This window comes from Phalacrocorax carbo, chromosome 1, assembly GCF_963921805.1.
Source record: "Phalacrocorax carbo chromosome 1, bPhaCar2.1, whole genome shotgun sequence".
NCBI lineage: Eukaryota > Metazoa > Chordata > Aves > Suliformes > Phalacrocoracidae > Phalacrocorax > Phalacrocorax carbo.
Genome location: NC_087513.1, coordinates 154079478 through 154092400, shown reverse-complemented (window position 1 = coordinate 154092400; position 12923 = coordinate 154079478). Strand labels below are relative to the sequence as shown.

General features: G+C 41.1%; 1 protein-coding gene across 4 annotated transcripts in view; it reads left to right on the top strand.

The window, feature by feature from the left end:
* MYO16 (myosin XVI) overlaps positions 1-12923 on the top strand; it is a 418633-nt gene that overhangs the window by 211545 nt on the left and 194165 nt on the right. For all 4 annotated transcript variants that reach the window (XM_064440435.1, XM_064440442.1, XM_064440450.1 and 1 more), the window contains exons 8-10: positions 4514-4589; positions 6009-6162; positions 8509-8659. In XM_064440435.1, the coding sequence (XP_064296505.1) occupies positions 4514-4589; positions 6009-6162; positions 8509-8659 (381 nt within the window). The remainder of the gene's footprint in view (positions 1-4513; positions 4590-6008; positions 6163-8508; positions 8660-12923) is intronic.

The following is a 12923-nucleotide window of genomic DNA, read 5'->3' as shown; positions in this document are numbered from 1 at the left end:
ACAGGGAAGAAAAGTGAAGGACTGAAGGAATTTACAGCTGAGGTGCATGCAAATTGGATGATGCATATTCATTGCTGTGCAAAGTAGCACATCAGGACATTTGCATCAAATCACCAGCTTTCTGAATTTGCAGGTCTCTCTCCAATGGTAAAGAAAAGGGAATAAACGATCTGAGGTAGTGGCACTGGGACTCAAGAGTTCAAAGCTCAGCCAGAGCCAGCAGGTTGCCCTTTGCAGCTGCTGGCACAGATCTAGTGTCCTGTGCGTTGCTTCAGAGGAAAATATCTGACCGTATGGGAGAGGAAGACACTTTTTTCAGGAGCACCGATTTTGTTCCCCAGATAATTCACTAGTGGTAAAACTAACATGGCTTGAGAGCAGCTGGGAGCTGCCCTTGTGGCCTCAAGTGCACAGGGAGATTCTTGAGGAACCTCTATCGCTCCTTCATGCCCCATATTTCCTACCCTGTCACTGCAGTCACTTGTCTGTGGCAACAGGCCTCGCAGTCTGTCGGCTGGCCAGCGCTGGTGCTCTTAAGCCTGTGGTTTATGAAACTGAGTGTTGGGCTTTCATAGCTGAAATTTAATGAGTGGTAAAACTTAGCCCCTTCTTTGGCAGGGGAAAGTTGTATTTGAAGGCTTCATGATGTGCCTATTGCAGCAAATTAATTCATGCTGCCTTTTTTTTCCTTATAGCTTTTTATTTTCAGTGTTGCGCTCCATGTTTCATTAGGCTTAAAAAACTGCTCAACTCCAATGCTCCCATGTCCAGCCAGTGTTTTCTCAGTTCATCTGTGCATGTTCCTCTAGCTTCTTGGATCATAAGTGTTGCTCCCATTAGTGGGGGTTGCACTTTATTCCCTTGCAATAGTTCCTTTGAGGACTAAAGCTCACATTCACTGTAGGCAGGCTGCTTTTTTATTTTTTTGCACTTGCTTGTTTGGAAAAAAAATCCCCATAGCTCTTTTGGTGTCACTGTGGTGGTCTGCCTGCACATCTGATTATGCATTCTGTCTTGCTTATCAAGCTCAGAGTTTTTACACGAACAACCCCCCTTTTTCTTTAATCTTGTCTATGCAAAGCTGTAATTAATGTAATCTTTCTTTATAGATTTTCATTAAGAACTTTCCCTGTCCTCAAATATTCAAACTGTTAAAAGTTTCCTAACAAATTGATTCTGATGGAAAAAAAATCGGTCTTTTTTGGAAGAGCCATAGGCAAATTTTTCCACATAAAACAGAACCACAGAACATTTGAGGTTGGAGGTCATCTAGTCCAGCTCCCCTGGTCAAGCAGGATCAGCTGCCCAGGACCATGTCCAGACACCTTTTGAATGTCTCCAAGGATGGAGACTCCAAAACCTCACTGAACAACCTGTACCAGTGCTAGTTCACCCTCACAGTATAAAAGTGTTTCCTGATGTTTAGATAGAACACCCTGTGTTTCACTTTGTGCCCATTGCCTCTGGTCCTGCCACTGGGCATCAGTGAAAAGAGCCCGTCCTCTTTGTACCCTCCATTCAGGTATTTATATACACCGATGAGATCCCCTGAGCCTTCTCTTCTCCAGGTTGAAAGGTCCCAGATCTCTCAGCCTTTCCTCATATGGGAGGTGCTCCAGTCATCTTCGTGGCCTTTTCCTGGACTCTTTCCACTGCACCCACTTGTCTTTTGTACTGGGGAGCCCAGAACTGGAGACAGTACATCAGGTGTGGCCTCACCAGCCCTGAGTAGAGGGGAGGGATCTCCTCTCTTGACCTGCTGGCAGCAGCCCTCCTAATGCATCTCAGGATCCCATTAACCTTCTTTGCTGCCAAAGCACATTGCTGACTCATGTTCAACTTGGTGCCCACCAGCACCCCCAGGTCCTTTTCTGCAAAGCTCCTTTCCAGCTGGGCAGCCCCCAGCATGTACTGGTGCCTGGTGTTGCTCCTCCCCAGGCGCAGGACTTTGCACTTCTCCGTGTTGAACTTCATGAGGCTCCTGTCAGGCCATTTCTCCAGCCTGTCGAGGCCCCCCTGGATGGCAGCACAACCCTCTTGGGTATCAGCCGCTCCTGCCAGTTTGGTGTCATCTGCAAACTTGCTGAGGGTGCCCTCTGCCCCATCATCCAGGCCATGAATGGAGGTGTTGAAGAGGACTGGCCCCAGTACTGATCCCTGGGGTACGCTGCTAGTTACTGGCCCCCACCTAGACTTTTTGCCACTGACCAGCACCCTCTGGGCCCAGCCACTGGGCCATTTTCAGTCCTCCTGAATGGCAGAATGGCAGCGCCTTGCCCGCTTTTCTGTCTGGCAAACATCACATCAGAACAGGCTGTCAATGGAGGTTTGCACTGTAGTTTTGCAGAGGTTTTGAAGAATTCCTTACTAGCATAAGGTGCAGCCTAGAAAAAGCACAGAAACGGGTATTTGAAAATGTATCACAGACTGATGTGAGGTGGGAATTGGAGTCTGAATGCTGAATGAGTGGGAACAGCTAAAGCATGAAGGGTCTAGGAAGGCCTTTGAAAATGAGGGCCAAGCAGCTTCTGGCTTGGTGAAAAAGCTTCTGGCTTTTTAATTTGTATGGACTGGCAAAGGCAACACTGGGAAATAAGAATCAAAATATATCTTGTCATTTTAGTCTTAGGGCCTTCAATATTTCACTAGATATTGCAGTTTCTCTTAACGTAGTCAGATCTACTTTATTTGTAACTCTGCAAGTGAGATACCTTTGGACAGTGAGAATTTGCTGTAATTACTCTACAAATATTTCTACTGTCAGGCACAGTTCTGATGATCTGGCAATTGGATTTTAAAATACTACTTCTAAAACATAAACAAATGAGGTTAAAACTAACACAGACAGTTTTGCGTATCCAAAAGCAGGTAACAGAAATTAGCAGTGACCCGAATACCTTAGTGCTGGGGGCGTGCATCGAGCATTTCCAGCAGGAGTTATTTCTTTGGCAGCGGGAAGCATTGACATTGCAGCGTGAAGGGGCTTCTGTTGGCATAAATCCAGAACTGTGGTAACCCAGAAAGCTGCGTGTTGTTGCTAAACTGAAAGTGCATTTAAAACCCCCCTCCTTTGGTAAAACCGCTGCCACTTTTCAGCATGGCTGTTAATGAGCTTATGCTACTGCTGCTGATTTAGCCAGCTCAATGACTAAGCATGCTCCATTTTTCCATAATGAAAAAACACAGAGATATATGTGTTGAGGGTTCTCAGCTGAAAGCAGGGCTAATTGGATTTGGAAATAAACCTGTTATGGCTTCCTCCCTGCTTGCACAGTTTGCTGAGTTTTCTGCCGTTACTCTCAGAATGGAAAGCCAGCACTAGAAAGTTGAGGAGAGCAAGATCTCTTTATTTCCACAGAAATTTGCAACAATAGTTTCCTGGCTTTCTGTGACTAGAAGTTTGTGGGGTTTTTGCATTTAACCAACTCCTCCTTATCATGGTCTTTTGTAGTAAGTTGCCTCCTGCGCACTGAATCCATGCTGAATTTTATTGGGTTTATTGCAATGATTTCCTTCCTCTTTAGCCTTTATTCATTTATTTGTCTATTGCTTGTTTTGATGCCAAATTACTGTTCTTTTCCTTAGCTGCCTTCCAGTTGAGGTGTCAATTATCTGTAGCTCTCTTCTTCTGCTCTGAAGAATCCCTTCTTTTCTGCACAGCTTACTTTCCCCTGTGCTCACCCTGGCCTCCCCTGCTGGTTCCATTTACATTATAAATTCTATTTGCTTTGGCATATATGCAAAAGTGCAAACAGTTCTCTCATTTAGTTGAGCTCTATATTCACATTCTAAATGTATCTTGTGCTCCTCGTGCAGTTTCCTACTGCTTTCTGACCAACCAGTTTACCAAGGTAGACATTACTACAGCCTTTGATGGAGAAATACCTCTAGGGAGTTTGGTGCAGCGATAGAAGAGCTCACTAAAAAGAGTCGCTTGCAGCATTCTTGCAGGAATTGAAAAATATGTTTTAGACTTTTTCATTATATGATACTCTACCCCGCTCTACTGTGCTATGATTGCTACCATTGCTAATACGTTAAATGGATTTGGTAAACATAAGATAAATGTGCCAATTTCTACTACTGACAGAGAACAGATTTACTTCCATGATGGCTGTGAGTCAGACCCCTTTGCAGTGATGGTACACAGCTGTTGAATTAGCTAGGCATAAAGAAATATTTGCGATCTAAGCCATGACAGGTGGTGATGGAGGGTTAATCCTTTTCCTTGCTGATGTCGATGTGTTTACACGTGTAAGGATGGAGGGAGACTTTGGGGGTGGAGTTATGCTGAGGGTACACTGAAATCGTATGAGAACTCTATTTTATTCTGCCTTTTGTGATTTATACCAATGTGCGTAGTAGCTGCAGAAGGTGGTATTTTGGAGGGATTGCCTGTGGCTTATCGTATGACTTCAGCTAGTGCAGGAAGGAGTGAGTAAACTGAATAAGAGGTACACTGCTCCTGTCCTACTTCTGCCAAGTCAAACACCTCTGGTTTTGCCCATTTTAGACCAACCTTGTGAAGCTGCTTTTGATGCACTGGGCAGATCCCAATCTTCTTAACTGCAATAATGAAAAGCCTTCAGGTAGGTGAAAATCCATGTATATTATGTATGTACTAGTTACTGTGATACTGTTTTCATTCCTTGCTTTCTTATATACACACACGCACACATATATGTATATCTATAGTATAGATACTGTATACATATAGTATATATACACCTGTATATACATACAGTTCATATAGGCTGTAGAGTTATATACACATATGCAAGTGTGTATATATGTTTTTTCATATATTACTGAGAACTGCTAGTCATAATAATGCAGGATGTCTTATCAAATGATAGCATGTTTTTCCACTTGTTGCATTGCCTGTCTATTTTTAGCTATGTTTCTTCCTTATAAGTTCTTCAGTGCCTTGGTGGTAGCTGCATTTACACTTCCTTGGTGACTTCTTACTGAGTTCATTTCTCTGTGTCAATGATGATAGTACATAGCCTCATAAATGGGAATCTCTGTAGCTGTTGACTGAAAACAAATTCACCACCCAGTTTTCAAGAGTAATACCTGTTGTTTCCCACCGAAGAAGGCACCTTCTTGGACCAGATAGCAATAGGGAACTGAATCACTGGCTCTAAAGATAACAGGATTTTAGAATACATTAGGTTGGAAGGAACTTCAGATCAACTGGTCTAACGCAGTGATCAAAGCAGGGCTAAGCAGTAACGCTAGATAGAGGTGTTGGAGAGAAGAAACATATGGTGGTTCAACCCTCTATGCCTAGGATAAAATGAAGATGGAAGCCAATAATGTAGAAAATATAATCTTTCTGTCAGATTAGGAGGAGACACTTCCTTTGCATAATAAACTAAGGTATGTTACGCTTCAAATAATGTGCCACCGACAAACACTCTCACAGGGATCTTAATGGCACTTAACCTCAGGAAAGTTGTTCGTAGTTAGATGCATGCCGGTTTGTATTTGTATAAAAGGCTATGGGCCAAACTGAGATCATCTAACAATACAGCTAGCTAACCACATTTAGTATGTATTTAACACAGCTGAGTTAACTGTATTTCTGGTCTACAACCACAACTGATTTCAGCACTTCTGTATGCGCAACACATGAATCTAGTTTACAGAAATGTAAAAGGCTTGAAAAGGATTTCAGTACATGTTTTCACTGGAATACAGAGTTTAAAAGAGTTGTGTTGCTTTTCCCAAAGTCCTATGAATTACTGAATAATACTTAGTTCATTACACAGTGAGGATGGCTTTGGGATTTTGCAAATCACAACTTAATTCCATACTGAATTTACTTTGCCTTTGTTTTCTCAGTAATTTCAAGTATTATTTTATGAACAATATCTGAGCAATCCTTTCCATTTCATCTAGACAGATGCTTAATCTTAATCTTAATCTGATCTAGAGATTTGAACTGAAAGGAGCTTTCTTGCACTGGTTTCTCTGTCTGACATCTTGGTGTTCCAATGTCTTAGATGTTGCAGCTTCTGAGTTTATTGAGGAAATGCTTGTGAAGGCTGAAATTGTTTGGGAGGAAAAAATGAAAGACCCTTTAGCTGTTTCCACTTTATCGCAAGAAGAGCCATACGAAGAGATCATCCATGATCTGCCCACAATTTCCAACAAACTGTAAGTGTTTCTGTTGTGAAGAGGGATGCACTGAGACCAGATTATCATCTGAACTGTAATTCTTTACCTGTGAATCCTGTCCGTGTGTCCTTGGAGGTTTTCAAAACCTATATGGACACAGTCCTGGGCAACTGGCTCTAGGTGACCTGGCTTGAGCTGGGGGGTTGGACAAGATGTCTTCTAGAGATCCCTTCCAACCTTAACCATTCTGTCATTCTGTACAATTTGATGGATAAAGTAACTCTCATTTTGGAAATGTAATGAATCATATTCTGTATTTGTATGTCTCATCTCTTTTTGACAACCTTAATTCTATACATATAGACTATGAGTAATGAAATACATTGTTATAATTGCCAGTAAAATTATTTGGGGTTGCCTTAGCAGAATTATTAGAGGTTAATACTCTAGACCCAAGAATCCTTTTATTAAGGTAGATGGGAATAGTGTAGTAAAACTACCATTGCTATGAGGGAAGCGGGGACAAGTCCTGAAAGTAAAAATAGCATGTGCAATCACATATAAAATGATACAGCTCCAGGCAGCTACATGTTTGTAGTTAGATTTACACTGCTTAAAAAGGAAATTAAAAAAAAAGAAGCAAACATTTATACACTTAGGGAAGCACTTTTCCTCCTCCTTTCTGAAGCTTAACTTCACCACAAGAACCTCTTCTTTTCCTACTTGTTATTGCTGCAAGTTACACTTAATCCCTTCAGTGAGGGATTCAGGGTTCAACAGAGCAGGGTTGCAGTTATTTCTCTCTGCCGCTCCTTCCTTCTTGCTCTTTTCCTGTGTTTTGGCATGGCTCCTCCACAAGCTGCAGTACCTGCAGGAGAGTACCTGCTCCAGTGTAGCTCTAAAGAGTTGGCTCGTGGCTTTTCTGTTCTGCAACCCAAATCAAGAAAAAAGGCAGAACCTGTTGGCTCTTGAATCTTTTGCCCATATGACATTTGGTAAATAAATTTATGGCAAATTCATCTTAGGTGAATCAAAGCAGTTTAAAAAAATATTTTCACTAGTGTACCTCTAGAAATTTTACATTAAAATGTCTGAAGCAAAATATAATTACAAAATAATTTGTGTATTTTTCATTACAAAATTCTGAAACTAATTCTTTCTGTGTTTGGAGACTGAGGGTTTCATCTGAAGAAAGGGTTTGTTCATGTATTTTTTTCCAATGGGAAACTACTTTGACTTGTTTTCCAGTGAATTCTGCCTGGTAGGTGCTTCGCCTTTGCTTAGGGGTGTACCTTTCTAAAACGATGTCCATGTTTCAGTTTTGTTTCCAACAGCCGTGGAAATCAATGTTAGCTATGGGTCCTCCTTCACTTCATTTGCATTAACTGTGTGTATAATCCTGGCTTTATTGGAATCAGTGATGAAACACAAGTAACTTTGAGTAAAACTGAGATTTTTTCTTTAACTAAGTTTGACATCTGGGCTTTATCCTGTGGTGGAATGTGCTATTCCCACATTCCCACATTGAGTCCACATTTCCTTTCAAAGAAATTACACACACATTTTGGCAAGGAGCTGCTGTATACTCCATGAGATTGTCTCATTTGCACTGTCAGAGCCCAGATGATTATTCCTTAAGCCGTTCGTGTTCTCAGCTCCTGGGGCTGATTCCTCACTAATTCCTCTGGATGTAAACCACTGCCAAAATCATCCCAGGTTTTGGCATTGTTGTTTCTCAGAAGTGTGATATGGCCTGAAGTGTCAGCAGGGAAAACACCCCCATGCATGTAGGAATAGGTTTAACTTCTGTGTGAATGACAAATATTGTGTATTTTTGCAGTAATTTCTGGAGTTTGCTGTTTGCCTGGGGTCTTTTTAGTGTACCACAAATCCAAAGCAGATTTTGGTCATAAAATATATCTTGGATATTGTCTGATTAAAAGTAAGCTAAAAAGTGGTGGAATTTAATTTTATTAACCGCAACAGCAATGTCTCTATTGAATTATTTCAAAACATTTTCAGAAGAATTCTGTGTAGGTTAACTGTGTATTTTGAATTCAGTTTCCAAACTGGCTATTGATTTGCCAGCCTGGTGCTGTCAAAAGCAGACTCGTGCATATTCTCTTTGGCTTGCTCAGTTCTGCTTCAGAAAAGGTATGCAAAAAGGTGAATTTTAAAGCGTTTTGCTCTGTGTCTTTGGGAACAGACCAGCCTATGTGAACAGGTTCTTTCTCACCAATTTTGTTTTTGTACCTGGAGCGGGAACTAGTGTCTCAGCCCTGAATTGTGTCTTAGTTCTGTGTTTGTGCCACCCACACCTGGCAACCTTTTCTGTGCCTGATACCTTCAGGAGGGGCCTAACTGCTTTATCGATTCTCTTTGTAGCAATCCCCTGGCTTTACCGATGGCCAAGCAGGACAGTTTGCTGGAGAAAGACACCATGTTTAAAGACGCAGCTAAAGGCTTATGCAAGCAGCAATCTCAAGACAGTGCGTCTGAAAATGTCACTGTGAGCACTACGGCCAAACTGGAACAGGTAACGGCCTGCAGTTTCTCCAAATGTTTGTTAGGGCTTAGGCCTGGAGATCGTAAACTTCGTGAAGCCAAAGACCACGGTAGTTTTTTCCGCTCCCCACACAGGAATATCATTTGCACCGTGGAGCCTTGTCTCCTTGATCACTCCCTGCAATCAGTCAGGCCCTGCAAAGAGTTCCTCCCTCCCTGCAAAGTGAAGAGCTGCTTCCTGCCAGCTACTGGTGGCAGGTCAGGGGCCGTGGCAGCCAGAGGGCTCCGAGCTCCTCAAACTCTCTACGTGGCTCACAACACGGGAGGGACAGCTGCTAGTGCTGCCCAAAGCGTGCTCTTGTCTCCAACTTTGGTTTACGAAGGAAAGGAGAACAACCTGTAAGGGAGACTGCAAACCAAAAAGAATGTCTAAGGAATATTACAGTGCAAAATAGTGACTGTAATTTAAAGATAGGAATGGCCAGATTGACAGCTGCTGTGTTAACTCCCTTTCTTGTGTTAATGCATTAGGACACAGGCACTGATTTTGTGGATACCTTTTACAGTTTTCTCCACAGGATCATAATCTCATTCAGCGTAGGGGGTGAATGCCAAAGGATTTACCTGTTGCCTATAAGCCTGTCCTGTCCTAACTTTGGATGTTTAGGACTTAACTGTTGTTTGGGTTGGGGTTGGGGTTTTTTTTGGTCCAAGGGCTTTTATTTTCTGTTATTTGGGAAACACATATACCAGAAGTATTTAGCCATTTAATAAAAAGCTACTTTAGAATTGGGGGGTGGAGGGGTTTAAAATAATTTACTGTGAGTTTAAAGCATGACAAAAGAGCAAGATACTAATTCCATTTAAACCACATTCAGTTCAGAAAGACTGCATACTGCCTTGGCAGAATCATGGACACTCCACTGCTTTTTATTTGAATGTGTTTCAGAGGAAAGTGTTAATCATATGAGATCAATCAGTGAGTTCATGTGTCAGTCATACGAGTCCACCTCTGAAGGTCATCAGCTTTGGAATCGCAGAGAGCACTCAGTTGCCTGTTCAGTCAGAAGATACCACAAGATGTTTTGCACTTGGCTTACGTCTTGGTTTCATGTCATACAGTTTCTGGCCTTGCTGACTGTGCAGTGATGCGATGAAAACACGGTTAATCCAAAAGAGAAGCACTGCTGGTCAGAAAAGTAAATGCTTGCAACCCTGTTAGAAGAAACCCTCTTATTCTTGTAGGAAAAGAGAGGCAGGTGTTCAGCTTAGGCTCTTGCTGAGACTGTCACTGGCTTCTAGATGTTCAGCGGGAGTGTGCATGAGAACACATATACTTCCTTCTGCTTGATTCTGTTTTGGTGTGGACCTAGGTGAAAGTATTCAAGTTCTCATTATCCCTAGGCTAGACTTTTGCTTTAGAGTTTGTGCAGTAAAACATACACAGAAACTGACCGGAAGAAGAGCAGCTGATCTCCCAGGTGAGAAAGAGCAACCAGAGGTTTTCGTGCTGGTGGTTTTCTCCTCCACCATGATCTAGGGTCACTTCAGGGTCACAGGGCAGATTTTCAAAACTTTACTCCTCCTACTGTTTCACCGTGCTTCAGTGCAACTTCCCACAGCGGTTACAATTCAAAGGCAAGACAGCAGAAATAAAGATGAATCTCTTTTAGCTCCACTAGCTGGGGAATTTCTGCAGAAAACTCTCTGTGAAATTGTGCTCTACACGAGCTAGAAGGAAGGGGTGTCTTGTGGTCTTTCAGAAGCAGCAGGAACTGCAAACCTTGCCCAACATCTGCAATTGCTGAATAAGGAGTGGTGCTCCCTTGGAAATGGGTAAGCAGGAACAGTCCTGTCAGGGAAGTCAGCGCTAGGACAGGATAGGTTAGAAACTCTGCTGTTCCAGCTGTTGTGTTTATAAATGACTGGTTGCATTAAAAAATTTGTAGATTAAGAGAACTTTTCAGCTGGCAAGGGCTTAATAGGCTTTGGCTCTTATGGACAAAAGAGGGTAAAAGAGTTTAGTCACTTCAAGGAAAAATAGTTTAATTTTAGTAAACTAAAAAATTCCCATGTTCGACAAATGAAAATATGAGCCTTTTCTTTTTCAAAGTGACGTAATTGTGATCCTGGAAACTGGCCTTTCTGTCATAGATACTTCTTGTTTCGGCATGTGCTTGCTAATGCTTTTTTGGTTGTATTTATTGGCAGTCTCAGTCTTTTACAGAACATTAAGCTGCAGTAACTTAAACATATTGCTTACGATGACCAGTGTTGTTTCTTCCATCCTCTTCTCTTGTGGAATAAGGAGATACCTATCACAGCTGGCCCCTGGCCCCAGGAGTCAAGAGGCAGAAAAACCTGCCTTAGTTGAAGAAAAGCAACCAAGACCAAAACTTCTGTGTCCTTTGAATATTCTTGTTAATGTATTTTTTGTTACCCTGTGAGGATGGGGACAGTATTCTATACCGCCTGCCCTGACATGAACTGCAGGTGTAGGTATATCGTATCCATGTTTGTGTATATAATACATAGACGTTAGTTTCCAGAGCTGGTATTTCCCAGTAACACATTTCTATTTATTTTTTTTTTTAATTTCACAGTTTGTGAAGTAAAATTTTTCTTTAGTGCTGATACCAAAGGAAAACTTTGAACATCCCCTTCCCCCTGCCCCCGCCTCTTGGGTATATTAATTCTAATGGGTTTTACTATCTTTTATTCTCACCAGTTGCATTCCAAACTACATTCAAAGTAATCAAGTACTCTTCAATTTTGCAACAGGATATGTGGAATCATTACTTGGATTCGTATATTATTGAAATAGATCAGCATGATATTTCCTATGCTTTGTGTCAGAAATTTCATACATTCTTAGGCAATATGGCATGCAGATTAGGTCTTTATTGGGGGATCAGAGAGAAAAAAATCATCTTAATACATCAGAAACATGCATTTTTATTAGAAAAAGCTCGTAACTTTTTGGGCTTTGAGAAAACTAACAGCTCAAATTTATACATAGCCTCAGGGTTTTTTTTAATTGCAAAAATAATGAAAAAGAGCCTTAACAAAATATTATTTCTCATGAAGTGAGATTTTTATTACATGAAGCATAGGAGATGAGGATCAAATGACTACATTGATGAAGCATTCTGGGTCTCTCTTGGCTTGTATTAGCTTTTGCTTTCTCCTAGATAAAAGATGCTCTTTGATCATCTGTAATGTCAAGGTATGTGCTGCCAAACAAAGAAATAATTTCCAGAATTTTAGCATAGCTGGCAATTTCTCTTCCTCTCGGCTGGGAAGGATATTTTTCTGACCACAGATTGGAATTACTGGCCTGGAACTCAATTATGTGTTTCATGCTACAAACAAATATAGGTTAAATCTTTCCTTTTTCTTACTTGGGTCTTTTTAAAGAAATATTTTGTCTTTGGCTTATAATTCTTGTTTACATATTGTTGGCCGTATGAACTGTGTGATCGAGTACCCCCTGATGCCCTTTGATTGTTCTGGAATCACTTACCACATATACAAGGGACAACCACGTGTATCGTAGTACTACACACGTACTTATTTCAGCGATATATGTATTTAAAAAAATGGAAACCATTAGAGATTATTACCTGAGCAGGTTGTGAATGCTGTTAAGTACATGTAATTTAAATGAGTAAATAGGAATCTTCATTGTTAGCGTTACAAGAAACCCAAAACCTAATAACTTCCAGAGGCGTAGTTCTATTGGAACTTATGTTGTATTTATCGTTGTTTTTCTTTTATGTCTCATAAAATATGCATCATGCAATCTGTTCAGTAGCCAGATACATGCATCGAGGTGAAAAAAATTGAGAAAACTCATCTGTATGCTCAGAAAAGTAGAAGAACAGAATTTGAAGGAGCCCACCAATAAGTCATTAAAATAATGGAAATAATGTTTACTACCAGGTCAAACTGGTTGTGACTCTAATGCATTTAGAGTTTCTAATTTCTATGTGATTTATTTGCTCATTGAGCTGTGAATTTTGATGCAAAGAGTGTTAGAAAATGCTGAATCATCAAATCCTAAACTCTGTAGAAAAAATAAGTTAATGGGAAAAGATTTCAATTCCCTTACTTGGAGTTTAACTGAGCACTTCACATTTCTAACCATCTGTCTATGGAGTCAGTATCTTTGGTATACCTAGATTATGAAATAAAAACAAGCCAGGACCTGTTCTCTGGCCTAGGGATATGTGGGATTTGTCAGTGCGCATCCATAAGGCAAAACTCTTTTCTCCCTCAGATGGGGCTGTGCCCAA